Source organism: Urocitellus parryii, chromosome 9 (genome assembly GCF_045843805.1).
Source record: "Urocitellus parryii isolate mUroPar1 chromosome 9, mUroPar1.hap1, whole genome shotgun sequence".
Taxonomy (NCBI): domain Eukaryota; kingdom Metazoa; phylum Chordata; class Mammalia; order Rodentia; family Sciuridae; genus Urocitellus; species Urocitellus parryii.
The window spans coordinates 129,567,712-129,583,892 of record NC_135539.1 but is presented as its reverse complement, the minus strand read 5'-3'; the positions used below and the strand labels follow the sequence as shown (position 1 = coordinate 129,583,892).

The 16,181-nt window shown below is 35.7% G+C and overlaps 1 protein-coding gene across 1 annotated transcript in view; it reads left to right on the top strand.

The window, feature by feature from the left end:
• Hmcn1 (hemicentin 1) overlaps nucleotides 1-16,181 on the top strand; it is a 392,095-nt gene that overhangs the window by 191,438 nt on the left and 184,476 nt on the right. The window contains exons 15-19 of the mRNA XM_026392850.2: nucleotides 4,339-4,497; nucleotides 11,074-11,268; nucleotides 12,436-12,531; nucleotides 13,776-13,903; nucleotides 14,988-15,132. Of these exons, the coding sequence (XP_026248635.2) occupies nucleotides 4,339-4,497; nucleotides 11,074-11,268; nucleotides 12,436-12,531; nucleotides 13,776-13,903; nucleotides 14,988-15,132 (723 nt within the window). The remainder of the gene's footprint in view (nucleotides 1-4,338; nucleotides 4,498-11,073; nucleotides 11,269-12,435; nucleotides 12,532-13,775; nucleotides 13,904-14,987; nucleotides 15,133-16,181) is intronic.

Genomic DNA, 16,181 nt, shown 5'->3' with positions numbered 1-16,181 from the left:
TTGGCCTTAGTGAGAAGACACTTGGATCCTGGTCCAGGTTCAGATGCTGACAGTAGATAACTGTGTAAAAACCTTTGCTTCTGCTTCTGTCTCAGTTCTCCAATTCATGAGAAAAGGAAGAAAAAAAAAATCCTGCAAACACCCTAACAGGAAGGTTGCTAGGATTATTGAGATGCTGTTTGCAAAATATTTTTTAATCTTCAAATGAAAAATGCTAAATAGTACAAAGCACTATTGTTGTGATTCTGTTTGTTAAATCATAGACATTCCCATAGCAACAGGTTGATGTCATAATCACAAAATTATGAATTCACCTCGGGTTCAAACTCTTGGGGAACATGAGGTGAAAAAGAAAGGCTTTATGTGGAAAACAAATATTTTTAAAATAATATAAAACAAAGTGAGTGGGGAAATCAGGAAATAATGCCATTTTCATTATTTTCTATGTTAAAAGATTAGTCGTCTTTATGTTGTACCTGATAAGAAGACATTTCTGAATTGGCTCCTTAATCAGGCTTATTTAAATTAACATAAACTAATTTTATTTATTTAAAATACTTAAATCTTTGAATTATCAAGTGAAATAAATATCAATTTCAAGTTCCTATTATAATTAAGCAGAACTAGAAAATTTGTTAGGGAGACAGAATTTTAAATGTGATTCAGTAGTTTTATGATGAAAATAAGAATGCAACACAGTTAATAGGATGTGCCGATTTCTCTGCCTGTATAGAGTAGAATCACACAGAAAGTCTTTTATTCTCCCCAAATAGGGCTACTGTCCTGGAAAACTTGTTTTCATGTCTGTTATGTTCCCACAAATAGCTTGGAAACTAAAGGAGGAGGTAGGGAGCCAGGCAGCTACCACATGGAAAGTTCTGGAATTCACCGATTAGTTTTTTCTCTCAGCCTTAGATACATTAGTCCAGTAAATAAATCCATTTCCCTGCCCAAGTTATGAGCCAACAGAGTTAGCATATGGGCCTTAGAATACTGATGGATCGTATTGGAAGACAAGTTCCCAATGCTTATTAACCATCAACAGAGCTTCCCTGAGCTTCGGGATCAAGCCAGTGTATCCTCCCTGATTCAGGCAGGCAATTCACTGCACAAATGAGAATCAGGGATACAATTAAAATCAAATAAAACGTCATTTGTGGTAAAAATATCTTTAAAATTAGATTTATTTATCCAAATTGGTAATCCTTAAAATGTAGTTAGAAATCTGTAGGGGTTCCTCATAATGTTTTCAAGGGATCCTCAAGATCAGAACTATTTTTATGATAATGTTAGGATGTTATTTGTCTTTTTCAACCCATTGTCTTTAGAGTGCATGGTGGAGGTTCTGGAGGCCGAGTGGTGTGATATCCAATAAAGGGAATGCAGAAGCAAATATGAGCACTCAGCTGTCTTCTATTTCACTAGACCTTAGACTTTATGGAAACTTTTGCAAAAAAGTGAAACAGTGCCATTGTGCTTACTAATTTTCTCTTGTTTTGGAAAATATTATTTTTTCATAAATACATTTGCAATATTAAAATATCATGGATTTATTATAAAATAAGTTAATACATATGTTTTTAAATGTCTAAGTTCAATTTCTAAAATATTAAAATGTAAATAAGTATAATCCATATTAGCAACAGTTGATTGGCATTCCCAATAATTTTTAAGAGTGACTTAGGGGTCTTGAGATACACATATTTGAAAACTACTTAATCATATACTATTTGAATGGCTCTTGTGCTGGGGAAAATGACCTCTCTGTTAGTCGTTATACTCACAGAGGCCAGGGGTGAATTTAAATCTAGCTGAAAGAGAATCTTTCTCAGTAGTAAGGACTGTTAAATTTTACAACAGATTATCAGGAACATTTATACAATTTTAGATGTATCTAACATTCTTCAGTCTTATTTAATGTTTAAACTTAATAATTCCTATTTAATTTCCATTTGAAATGTTTTATATTTATGGCATCTTAATAATTCTATAATTATTTTTTCAGTAACTATTTTTTCAGTGGAGATCAAGAAAGGAGAGTATCAAATTCAAACTTAATTAGTGTTTTCCAATTTATATTTTTTGTTTCATGACTAGTATTTTTAAATTTTATTTACTTTTAAAAAAATTTTATTTGTTCTTTTTAGTTATACATAACAGTAGAGTGTATTTTGACATATCATACATACATGGAGTATAACTTCCCATTCTTGTGGTTGTACATGATGTGGAGCTACACTGGTCATGTATTCATGTATGAACATGTATGAAAGTTATGTCTGATTCATTCTATCTTTCCCATTCCCATCCCCCCTCCATTCCACCCTGTCCATCTGTTGAACCCCCTGCCCCCACGCCCCCACCAATTGTGGGTCAGCATTGCATCCACATATCAGAATATTCGGCCTTTGGCTTTTGGGGGATTGACTTACTTCACTTAGCATGATTCATGACTAGTATTCTTTAAACATTTTTATTTTGAAAAAGGGCCACTAACAATAGGTCTTTATTTTCATCCCCTAATAAAAGTTATGTCCTCAGAAATATAGGGGAAAAGTAAATTCCAAAAGCCTAAATGTGTTTAGTCCAAACATTTTAATACTTAATGAATAGCAGGGTCACGTTGCATCCTTCTTTGGTGGGAGGAAAGTTTATGTCAACATCATCTGCTTTTATTTATGAAAATTTCCCAGAGGCACACAGACACAGCTTTAGTTTCTTCTATCATTCTCTAGTGGTATGTAGTAGCAAACTTAAAAGGATGATTGGGGGTTTTAAATACTGGAATGCTGGAAAATACTTCGTTTTTGGCACTGATGGTTGGTTGCTAATGCAATTTTTTTTTTTTTAATTTAGAGCTCCTTTGACCTCCCCTCCTCCGACAATTTTATAAACAAGGAGAGAATTGGCTGTTTCTTGTCCTGAGTCTGTTGATTGGTGCTGTTTTGCAGTGTGCTAGAGAATTACTAGCTCCTGGGTACTCTTTGCAAACAGTTATTCCTATGAACCTCTTTGTTCTTTTCTGCACAGAAGAGTTATTTCTATGGTTTTTGGACCCAGGGCCCATGGCTGGTTTGTGACATTTTGAATGGTACCTTTTCAGACATGACATCTGGGAATGCCATGAAACCCTAAGATCAAGGGCCCTCAAACCTTCTGGATGTTTTTAGGGTCCTCACATGTTTTATGTCATTCTTTACAAAACAAAGAAGATGTAGACATTGGGCTGGCCATAAATATCTAGTACCATGTACTCTTTTATGATGCTAGTTGTTCTGATTAATTTCATTCTTTGGAGAGGAGACCTCCTGGAAGAAGGGAATCATAAGAAGTTTAGCCTAAATTATAATTTAGTTGAATCATTGTTTGACTTCAAAGAGGAGAGGTTCCTGGGGATTTTAAGGGACTACAGGGGCAAATGGCATATGGTGCATGGCATAACCCAGAAATAACTGGTTTCTTGGTCCATCTTCTTTTGATACTGAGCTCTAATTCAATATGTAGTTCTGCCTCCCACACATTAGATCCCTGCCTTTACTCTCCAACCCCTATATCTCCCACATCAAGATTTTTAATGAATACTACAGATTTTAGTTGAGGTATCTTGGGGAGATTAAGATAACAAAACCCCACTGATCTTTTTCTCTTTTTTTTCCAAAGAAAAATTAAATTTTTATTCTTTTTATGCTATTTTTTTCAACTATTTCACATCAAGAAAAGTTACCAAAAATCCAAAGAGATATTTTGAAAATATCAAAGTGAATACTTTCTGACTGATCTTTTTCATCCATTCTTTCTTTTCTCCCAGAAGCTTTTCCCTAACCTCTCCATCCAGCTGTGGTTCCTTCCTCCCCAGCCGTCCTTAGAATTTTCTCAGCGGCTCATGCTTCTCAAAGACAAAATCTAACTGATAGCACTCAGCAAAACAAAAACCTGTGCCTTAGCTGAACTAAGATACCTGTAGTCTCTCAAGGTGTTTCCTGGGTAGCTGAATTGCATCCTGCCACAAAGATGGTGGAAACCTCTTCCAACCTTCATTGTCTTGTTCCCTTCTTACTGTCACAGGTGCCAGCACTTGGCAGTTCCCCAGCATGTCCAACAGTTCATTCTTATTTAGATACATATACAGATATAAGTAGTAAAAAATATTTGTACACCGTTCATTTCAGGGCCTGATTTTAGACTCTAGGAAGTGTCTATGGTGTGCAAACCAACTTGCATTTTGCATTTAGAAATTCTGCAATCAACTTTATTCAGAAGTTTTGAAGTCAAACCAATAGCTGAGTAAACTAGGTAAGTACTCCAGTGTTTAATGTTCTCCCCTTTGTTTTGACTTAGGAGATCTTGAGTTGAGGCCCTCAACATTCCTCATGATTGATCCTCTCTTGGGACTTTTGAAGATTCAAGAAACACAAGATCTGGATGCTGGTGATTATACATGTGTAGCCATCAATGATGCTGGAAGAGCAACTGGCAAAATAACCCTGGATGTTGGCTGTAAGCATCTGGATCTGATAGACAAATTTGTTTTGAAGTTATTTATTTTTTTTTTTTAATATTTATTTATTTATTAGTTATTGGCGGACACAACATCTTTGTTGGTATGTGGTGCTGAGGATCGAACCCGGGCCGCACGCATGCCAGGCGAGCGCGCTACCGCTTGAGCCACATCCCCAGCCCTGTTTTGAAGTTATATTCAATAAGTTTTAAACAATTTGGTAGAAACATTTGTCAGAATGGCTAAATTGGAGCAAGCCTTTCAGATTATTGATGGAGCAATGGTAGTTGGCATCCACTTGGTCTTTCTATGTTGTATTCATTGTAGCGAGAACATTTTATGCTTCATTCTGTTGAACTCTCACAAAAACCCTAAGAGGAAGACGCCATAATTATGTCTTTGTATATTATATAGATTAAGGACACTGAAACTTGGGAGAGTAAGCATCTTGATCAGGCTAACAGAGCTAGGGAGAAGCTGAGCCTGGATATTTGAACTCAAGTTACCTGACTTCAGAGATTCCAGATTCTAGTATATCATTTTCCTATCAGAAGTCATCCATTCTGCCATCAGATTCCTAAGTATTAACATCTGGAGGCCAGAAATTAGGCTTTGGCCCTGGACCATAATTTGGAAATGTTGATGACAGAAAGGTAGCAGATGGTCCTTTACCTTATTATTTTTTAATTCGCTGGCAATTAGCCCCCAGTGTATTAAAAAAAGTACTGACTACAAATAATTGTCAATCATTATAATGTGGTGCATGACAACTATCTTTGAGTTACTCAAGAAGTTTGTTTCTTCCTCCTCCTTTGTCTGTTGCACATTTTTTTAAAAAAAAATTCTACACAGTATGGTAAAATTTGAAATAAAACAGAACTTGTTTTACATAGAAAAGAACCTGGCAGCTTAATTTTCACAGATAATAAAGCATTTGTATCTCTTAAAACTTATAAAATATAACATTTCTTAAAATTATATGTTCAATTATTCAATATATAATGATTTTCATGCCAAAACTGTTTTTTAAACATAAGAAAGTGCATTAAAAAACATTTAGTTCTAATATCTTAAGTTTTTAAATGAAAATTAAGGCCCCCGATGCTTGATATTTTACCTCATGCAAACTAAAGTTTGTCCTCCTGGGAATTTTTATGATACCCTGATCCCTTGGCTGTCTGGTGAATGAACACTCTTCATTCTTGGTGATTATGCTCTTGGGGAAGAATTGACAAAGTTGGAAATGACTACAAAGGCCACCGTAGGATCTGTCCAGGGCACTGCAACGTATGTTTTAATATGACTAACCTCTGGGATTAATGAGAGAAATACCTTAGAAACAAGATTGGAATTCCAAGAAATACACTGATTGCAGCATTTCAACATTGTCTAGTTCCACTTATCCCTCCTTCCTGTAAAATATTTCATATATACCAAACATTTTATTTTTATAGTTTTCTAGAAGAATGGACAAACAGCCTCAGTTATTATTCCCAATAAAAAGATGATAGCATCCTTATTCTCTTCAAAGTTTACAGAGGGTCTGGGAATCTTACACTTGCCTCTTACTTACTGCCTTCTTGGTCATTTTTCACCTTCTAGATTTCCCAAGTTCTCTCCATTGTGTAGTGATCCACCATGTCAGGGACTGGGCTGCCTGTGCTGGGCAGCTTGTATTGAGTTAGGAAATGTCCCGACCGATATTTCATATTTATGCTTCATTCTGTAAACTGAACTGAACTGTGTTTTATCTTTACTCATATACAAGATCCTCAGTGTCCTTGATCCTTTCTAAAACAATAGACTTCTCAAATTTTATCCCAGTAATTACCCTGATAGAACCACTAGCATAAACTTAGTTATTTGCTTACTGTAACCTTGACCGTTGCTAGCAATTGCCCAATAACTTAGTACTAAAGAGAAACATTCATGTTTCTCTTTTTGCCTTAACTCTTTCCTTACTCACCATTAAGTCCTTCTCATTATATCTTACAGAGGTTGATTATATCTTGTCTGCTCCTAAGGGGCATTGTTACATATTCAGGAAATTGAGGATATACTTGCCAAGAACCACATAAACTCTAACAGTAGCAACCACTGTGGTTTCAAAAGGCAAACACACTACCTACAAAACTTCTCTCACAGTTCATATAGTGGTTAAGAGAATGGAGCATGCTTGTAATTCAGCTACTCAGAAGGCTGAGGCAGGAGAATGCAAGTTCAAAGCCAGCCTCGGCAACTTAGTGAGCCCCTAAGCAATTTAGAATGACCCTGTCTCAAAAGAAAAAAAAAAAAAAAAGACTGAGAGGGGGCAGGAATGTTGCTCAATGGTTAATCCTGGGGTTCGATCCCTATTATTTAAAAAAAACAAAAAACAAAACAAAACAAAAACTCTGAAAAGAGAATGGGTCATCTGCTTGTCTTTCCTTATGTATAAAATAAGGAGATAAATAGTACCTACCTCATAGGTGAATTATAAAGATGAGATGAAGTATCCTCATCCATGTTGTGTCTCATAGCAGTCATTGCTGCTGAAGCTGCCTGGGCAGCATATATGCATGAATATTAACTTCATCAGTAAAGAAGTGGTCATTTGGATTCTTTGAGTCAGAGTATAGAAATGCCTAGGTGATGGTGGCATAGTAATTCAGATTAAGCATTGGGCTTTTAATATGAAAGTCACTGTTTCAACTTGACTTCTTTTTAGAAAGGGCTTGAGGAAAGCTAGTGTGAAGCTTAGTGGTGCATAAAATTATTCAATAGAATTCCAAAACTATTGGGCATAAATTTAAGTAGTGTGTGACTTAAGAAGAAAAACATGTTTTTATCCATATCATGTAGCTATTTGGGCTTTTGGATTGTTTTTGTAGGCCTGTTACCTCACATCAACAATATTAGATAAAAAAAATAATAAAAACTGTTTAATATTATTAAGTTCTAGCTTCTTATGAGAAGTCAACCCTTTCTTATTTCTTAGTATCATGGCTTTAAGTTATGGACACAGCAGGTCGATAGGGGAGGTTAGCACTGCTTTTTGGCCTTTGTGAGATGAGGCTGTGCCTTGTGAAGTCATTTGGAAGGATGGAGGATTGACTACATCAGATGAGAAGTTGGCCTGTCAGCGGTTTGATTTCTAGCATTCCACACCACACAGGGTTTGAGGCTTAGACTGTGGTTTCGTGTTTTGTGGTATGGTAGAAGAAAAACAATGTCTCTAGTCATTTTAGGAAAGAAAATCTCAGACTGATATAATTCCAGAGTCACTGTAGAGGGAATATCTATTTAATTGTCTCTAAGGGAACTAGAATCATTTTAAGGAATAACTTTTAGAGCAAGATGACCAATCCATTTTGGATTTTTATATTTTCAATGTACTGTGTGAACACAGCCGTCTCTGAGTGACCATGAGCTCTTCTGTGGCATTACCCCTGTGCAGATCTAAAGGAGCAGGCATATACATATTTTGGGGACCACAGAGGATTGCACATTATCCTAGCAGACTATCTGAAGACAATAAATGGAAACAACAGATACAGTAAACTTCAGAACTAAGATTTAATAAATTAATTACTCAATATTATAATTAATGATAGTTTATACTTAGATGATTATTATGTGCTAAATGGTTAATAAAGATTCTCTCCTTAACAACATGAGATAGGAAATGTTATTATTCCCCCTTTTGGGGAAACTTAAATTGGGGAAGGTAAAATGATTTTTCTAAGCTGACAGACTGAGCAATAGTGGAACTGGCATTGGAAACCCCTGAGTGGGTTCTGAACCCCATGAGCAACATGGCCTCCTCTGGATAATCCCCACCTACCATAGGGCTCTCAGTTCTTCTCTTCTTCCTGCTGTTCATTAATCTGTCTGCCATTCCTCCAACATAACTCGCTGGAGGCCATGTTGGCCACCCCCAGGAGTGGGAAGTAATGAAGAGGCTTCTTGGCCGAGTCAGGGGTTGCTTCATTTTTGAGGCTTGCTCATCATTGATGCTATCTCTGGGGCTTACCCAGTGCCTGGTCTTCTCCTTTGACTTGTTTTCTGACACCAGTGCGCGAATTCCCTCACCTCGTGCTTGGGCTTATCTTGTACCTGATGCTGTTCCCAAAGCTGCTTCAAAATGGAAGATTTCTCCATATTGACTGAGTTTTGTGGCACAACTCGATCCTTGCAGATCCTTTTTTACTCCAGGTTTTTTCCCCTTATTTTGGAACATTCTAGCTTACCTCCCTTTTCTCCAATGCCAATGTTCTAATGTGTCAGTAAACTGGGCTTTCCCCCAAGTACATGGTTGATCCCAGGCTTCTGCATATTTTATTTTTTGCTATTTTGGAACTTATTTTATGTCCCTCACTATATTTACCTGCTTGATCTCCAACCCTAACACATCTTGAGACCTTTAGACTTTAGCATTCATATTTTAGAGAAAAGTCCCTACTCAACAATAAATTGACTAAGTATTAGAAAGTTGGAATGAGCAAGCAAAGAGCTACTTCATAAACCATGTTTGAATTTTGCCTATTTATATAAGTCAAATTCCTAAATATGTAGATTAAGAAAAATCTAAAGTCAGATATACCACTTTTTATAAAATATCTTAGTTGTCGTATTTAATTGAAATTTGTTTAAATTCAATAGATAAATAAGCAAGAAGCCTTCTGAAATTGTCGTGTTTCCTTCAAAAAATGAGAGTTCATATGTACTGGGTCAAGTTTGTTTCATATATATATATATATATATATAGATAGATAGATAGATAGATAAAATGTTCACATGCATACACACACAGAGACTGGATTATTACTTAAGTTTTTTTTCATACTGATTCAGTAATTCATTCACAAATATCTAGTAGCCAGGTATAATGTCCACAGTACTATGATAGTTGTTGATAAAGATAGAATATGGTGGCAAATATCAACTTTCTAGGGAAAAGACAAACATACAGTCTAATAGGCTAAATATGGCAGATGCTATGAGAAGAGTAGAGAGCAAGTTGTCTGGAACTTGAGGAAGAAATCATGTCCATGGTAAGAGATGGCATCACAGAGGAGAGTCCTTCTGGACTGGATTAAAGGTGGTTGATATTTCAGTAGTTGGAGATCAACAGCATTTGGGGGGGGGGTGATAATTAAATAGGTACCAGTACCAGAAAGGTCAGTCTGTTTGGAGGAGAATAAGAAGTGCTGATTGCCCAGGAGGTAGGATTTGGTTGTGGAGTTAGAGGAGGTCCTTTTACATAGGCTGAAAAAGCACTAGTGTTGCTTGGGAGACAGATGTACATCCATGACCCAGAAGTCCCGTAAGAAGGAAAGGAGGGATCACTACAGTCATTTTCATGAAACAGAATGACTCTGAGCAGTTACTAGAACCCCTAGTGGAGGGGAGGCTGATGAAATGACAAAGGATTGTGGTTCAGAAGTTGGAATTGGTTTTTAATCCTGTCTCCATCATTCAACTCCATGTGACACTTGGTCAATTAACTCAGTTCAATTCCTTCATCTCTAAAATTAGTGGAAAACCTTTTACTATTAGTAATAGGAAAACCCAACAGAGATATCTTGAAGATTGAATGAAATAATCCATTCAATCACTTAACAAAACTCCTGGCTCTGAAAGTGATGGTTACCATAATTTCTATCCAGGATTTCACCTTGACTTTTTCAGGAGCCATCCCTAGAGGACTTCTTAGAATCCTCCTGAACAGGTTTCTTCTATTGCTTGCAGTCGGGCTCCTTGTATTTCTCTTTGCCTGATGCCTCTAGACATTATTCACAAGTTGAAAGCCTCATCTCTTTGTTCTTGCCAGTGGTGGGGTGTGTTTTGCATTCTCTGTTTTACAAGGTGTGCCTCCGATGTATTTCTGTCTCTTCCTCTCAGCTTCTGCAGTTAGCTGGATTATGCAGATAACTGCAGCCTTTTATCAATAATTTTATAATTTCTGAATTATTTCTCAACTTTAAGATGTTTAGCATTCTCTATTTTGCCTTTATCTGTTCTGTGACCTTGATTTGTATTACTGATTCTCAGATTTCTCTAACTCGAGCATATGAGATATGAGGAGCAAGAATATGATATGGGATAAGAATGTAATTTAGGAGTAAATACCATTAGCTTGTCAGATAGTGATTCATAAAGAAAACCTCTGATATAAATCAAATTCATTAATTCAGTAAGAAGGAGTAAATTTTGGAAAGTATTAAAAATATTACATGGCCCATTTATTTACAAGAAAGTCTTCAAGTTTAGGCAACATAAAATTGAAAACAAAGTCCTAAAATGAAAGATTCTCTTTATTTAAAGTGATCTGGGTTTCAATTCTCTATATCATCAATTGCTTTAAGGAAATCGTTGAACTTCTGGTTATCTCCATTCAGTTATAAAGCAAATTTTTATATCAAATATCAAGGCTATTTTTATATTAGAAAGGATTGATTAAAGGGTAAATTTACAATATTTTATAAATGATGATTTGATTGAAATTCAGTGTATTGACAACTGAATAAAGTTTCTATTTACTGTTCATACATACTGTAATAATGACTTTTTTGTTTGTTTTTAATAACTTCCAGCACCTCCAGTTTTCATACAAGAACCTGGCGATGTGTCTACGGAAATTGGCTCAAATGTGACATTACCCTGTTATGTTCAGGGTTATCCCGAACCAAGGATCAAATGGCGAAGACTGGACAACATGCCAATTTTTTCAAGACCTTTTTCCGTTAGCTCCATCAGCCAACTAAGAACAGGAGCTCTCTTTATCTTAAGTAGGTTAAAGGAAATATATTTTCTAAAAATAAGTATGTTTCTATCTCATCAATTAATTAAGCTCTACTTGTTTTGATTAGAATATTTACAAGATTATAATCATAACCTGTTTAAAGTCTTCCCTATTGCTCACAAAATAAGAACCATACTCTATAAGGTTTCAGCTTCAGTCTCTGAACCACCCAGCAACCTGAAGCTAAGTAGTCCCCACCCTGATTGTCCCCAATATTGTCATTAATTCCAAGTGTTTTGTAACAAATTTTATTATCTTGAAAAAAAATTATGTATTCTACCTACATAATGAAAATTATTTTAATATTCAACATTTAATACAAAAGAAAAGTAAGTAAAAGTAACCCATATTAAAGTAATATGTATGTCAGTTACATATACCCTGACAATGTCCGAGTGATGTACATGCTTACATACCATCACCACAAATTCAACAGCCCAAATGCAGACCCTTACAGGGGATGAGTGACTCCCAGACTTCAAGATGGAAAAGTGAATTTCTTCAATGGTGAACAATTTTCACTGAAGTTTTTTCTTCTGCTTAAACAGAGTCCGGTTCATGTAATTATAAGACAAAATCCATGAATTTCTGGTTGGACCTTTAAAATTCCTGTGGGATTGGGGTAATTGTTCTTTTTGTGAATATGCCCCATGTTTTGCCTTTCTAGTTTTACTCTACCAAATGCAAGTAGACTCTGCTAATAACTGGTCCAACTAAAACAATCTCCCCTGCAACCTTTCCAATTGGCCCCCAGTTGGTGTTGCTGTAGGGTCCAGTTGGTGGTGCAGCATTCCATTCTTTGAGCAGACCTTGATTTTTCAAACCATGCTTTTGCATGTGGTTTGGACTGTCCTTTCTCTGTTCCATCCACTCTTTGGGGTGTAGCTCAGATATGACCGTTGATGTGAATCTTTCTCTACATCTCCCACATGCAGTCACTCCTGTCTCTGTGTTTCCATGGCTCATTGTTTCAACCTCTTTAAGCATTTTCACACTGAGGGATGATTGCTGATTCCACTCTCTATCCTCCCTCACAATGGGAACTATGGATTACAGTACCATACTTCTCAGCCATAGGTCTCAGCACTGTGCCTGTCACACAATTAAGGCTTCCGAGATGGTATTGAGTGAATAAATGAGTTCTTCTTTTCAGACTTATGGGCAAGTGATAAAGGAACCTATATTTGTGAGGCTGAAAACCAGTTTGGAAAGATCCAGTCGCGGGCAACGATAACAGTGACAGGGCTTGGTAAGATAAATTAATTGACTTCCTTCACTGCATCATCTTTCACCTATGCCACTTTTATTTATTTATTTATTTTTAACTAGAGAAAGACCTGATTACTAGACTAAAATTTTATCCTGTACTCCATTTCATAGAATGTGAGACTGGCAAGTAACCTTATTGTTCCAAACTCCTCATTTTCCATTTCAAGAAATGAAGGTCAATTTAAATAAATTGATTTAAGGCTAATTGTGAGAAAGCGCGCGCGCGCGCACACACACACACACAGACACACACACCTTTTCTGGTTATCTGTTTTATCATTCTAGTCCATGAAGAATTATGTGTGTGTATGATGTGAAGTAAGAATAGAATGTAGTTTATTTCCAGTGGTCAGACATTTGACTCAATATCATTTATTGATTTAAAATAATACCTATTTGATTATACACTGAGTTTGTATTCCTTTATCTGTATAATTATTTTGTTCCTCAATATTGCATTGTATTTTCTCATTAATAACCTTTTTAAAAATATTTCTTTTTAGTTGCCAATGGACCTTTATTTTATTTATCTATATGCAGTGCTGAGAATTGAACCCAGTGCCTCACACGTGCCAGGCAAACACTCTTCCTCTGTACCAGGACCCCAGCTCTCATGAATAACCTTTTATAAATTTTTATCCATGTCCTTCTTCATTTGTCTGCATATACCTGAATTTTCCAATTAAAATCACTTAGGGATTTTGTTCTGATTTACATTAAACTTATTCGTTGGTTTCTAAGAAAGGACACATTTCCAGGATCTCTTTTCTATTCCATCTTGGAGAGTCCACTGTTGTATATACTCGAGGGATTGTAACAGCCTCCTGATTGTTCCCCCTCCTTCCAGTCTAGTCTCAATTTTGGGATAAATATTTATCAAAAATCATTCTGATGATTCCACTTTTCCCTTCACAACTGCTTTTGTCACTCTCCGTCTGTCTGCTAGACACACTGCAGGTCTCTTGCCATGACATTTCTGGCAGCAGACATGCACATTTGATTTTCTTTACTTCTGTAAAATTACCTATCCATTTGCCATTCCCTCGCTTAGAAGGAATTGATCTCAATTTTCTTATTGAAATCAATGCTTATTTTCATTTAAGAATGTTGTTCCTGAAAACTCAAATTTTTATAGCTTAACTAGAGGTCATTTGGGCCCATAAAGTAGTTTGCCCTTCTTTGAGTGCAATGAAGTTGAAAACGCCTGTACTCTCTCTGACATAGTTGCTCCTCTTATCGGAATCAGCCCCTCTGTGGCCAATGTTATTGAAGGACAGCAGCTTACTTTGCCTTGTACCCTGCTGGCCGGAAATCCCATTCCAGAGCGTCGGTGGATTAAGAATTCGGCCATGGTAAGAGCATTTTAAATGTGTGCAATTATAGTTGTAATTTTCTTGAATAAGGAGTAATGTATTCCAACTACTGAAATATCGACTAAATATGCAAAAATGTTTTATAAGTGTACCAAAACATTTCATTATAGTTAACATGTTTCTATCATTCATTATTTGGGGATTAAGAAATTGAAGAAATAATCAATGGTGTGATTTTATAATTTTACATTAAGTTCAGTGTCACTAATAAATTCCTTTTAGAATATGTAAAAATGGAAGTTCATATCATTTTCATAGCACTTAAATATTTTACACCCTTCTTTGGAATATGTTTTAAAATGTAAAATTCCCATAAAATTCTTTCATTTTACATAGTAATCTTTCTTATGATTAACTTCAAACATTATCATGAACTAGTTAAGAATGTAGACCTGCAGTGTATCATTTTTTGTGTATAATTTTTGAATCTGATAGGATGTAGACATTTCATACAAATCCACAACTTTTCTTCTGTGAACATGCTAACTTTGGCAATACATGTTAATCAAGTTTACAGCATTTTCCCTCACATTTCTAGGGTATTGAGACCCACTTTCTCCTTCCAGTACTTATTAGAAATGAATTCATTTCATGGAAATAGTTGTAAAACTGTTCATATTTGCTTGAAAACTTGAGAAAAGTTAGTATATTTCACTTATACATAAATGCCCTCATAGGATGATTCTAGTTGAGTACTAATATATCCTGTGTGCAATTTGCTAAATGTACAGATACAGAGGTAATAATTCTTAACTGAAAACATGGCCTTCTCTGGCATAATTACTGTGTTATCCATTCTCCAATAATATTCCTATGTTACCCACTCTCCAATAATATTTTCATGCCTCAGCTGACAAGGTTTTGGAGGCAAATGAAGATTAAATGCAATTGATACACTCTCAGGAACATTTTTATGTTCCTTATTTTTAAATTAATGGTACTGAAATATTGTGTTTTATAAAATATTTAATAACCCAATTGGGAAAAAAAAGAGCAGATATGGTTTGGGCTCAGACAAATCCTTCCTTTGTAAATTAAACATGATTTTTTGTATCCCTTTAAGCTGGTCCAAAATCCTTACATCAGTGTGCGCAGCGATGGGAGCCTCCATATTGAAAGAGTCCGACTTCAAGACGGAGGCGAATATACTTGTGTGGCCAGTAACATTGCCGGAGCCAATAATAAGACCACCTCTGTGGTTGTGCATGGTAAGAGAGACAGACCCCATGTAATCATTTTCATACTTTGTGCAAAGCTGGGCTCATATGTTTTAATCAAATAACTCAAATAATTCTGTGCCTTTAATTACAAGAAGTAGATATCTCTCTTAGTTGTTATTTTATATTTCTTAAACAATATCTACATTGTTAATGCTATTTCCAGATTTTCCTCTCTTGTGTACACAAAATGACATTCTTGGGAGTCATCAGCTGACTCTGGCCAAGGGCTTTTGTAAGTGGTTTGCTTAATTGATAAAAGTGAGCTGAGCTCTTAAAGAATTGTGCTTAAAAATGCATCTTAATTTCAGGCAAACTGAATGTGTTTTACATGCAGATTGCCTATTTGGGGTGGGGGCAGTTGTGCAACAAGCATGTCCTTCCTAATGACCCCTTTGTGTTTGAGCTAGAGATGACCTAAGCTTTTCTAAAGGTCACCTCATATACACCAAACAATCTTCTTGCATGTTAAAGAACAAAGGTCACAAATAAGAATATCCAGAGGCAGCCTTTTCCCATCCATGACTAGCAATTGCCAGTTGTTTTAAATCCCAGTAAATAAAGGACTACTTAATCGTGTAAGAAATTACTATGACTTTTTTTGCATATTTTCTTTGAAAACTTTACCACAGTGCTTTTCTTGAAAAAAATTAAAAAGGTAGTATTAAAATAGATTTGTAAACAAGGCTGAATATCATGGGGAAGAAAGTTGCACAGATACTTAATTTCAGTAGTTGACTCAGTCTTTATTTAAAACAAATTCTCGAATCCAGTAGTTTCCAAGTTTTGTTTGGTCTGAAATTTTCAGTGCATGCAGAACATCTTCTTTTTTATGACTGTTTCTCTCCTTCTCTCTCAGTTTTATACAACTATCCACTAACCTCACCTGAGATGTTCTTGAAGAAATATTATTTGAAGAAATATTAAAGTGACTTAAAAGGGTAAACGTATAATGGCAGATGAGATGTTTTGTAACCATTTTTAAAGAACAGACCATAGATTTCCTGGAGGGTGCTTATGGGTTAGTATAAGAATTTAGT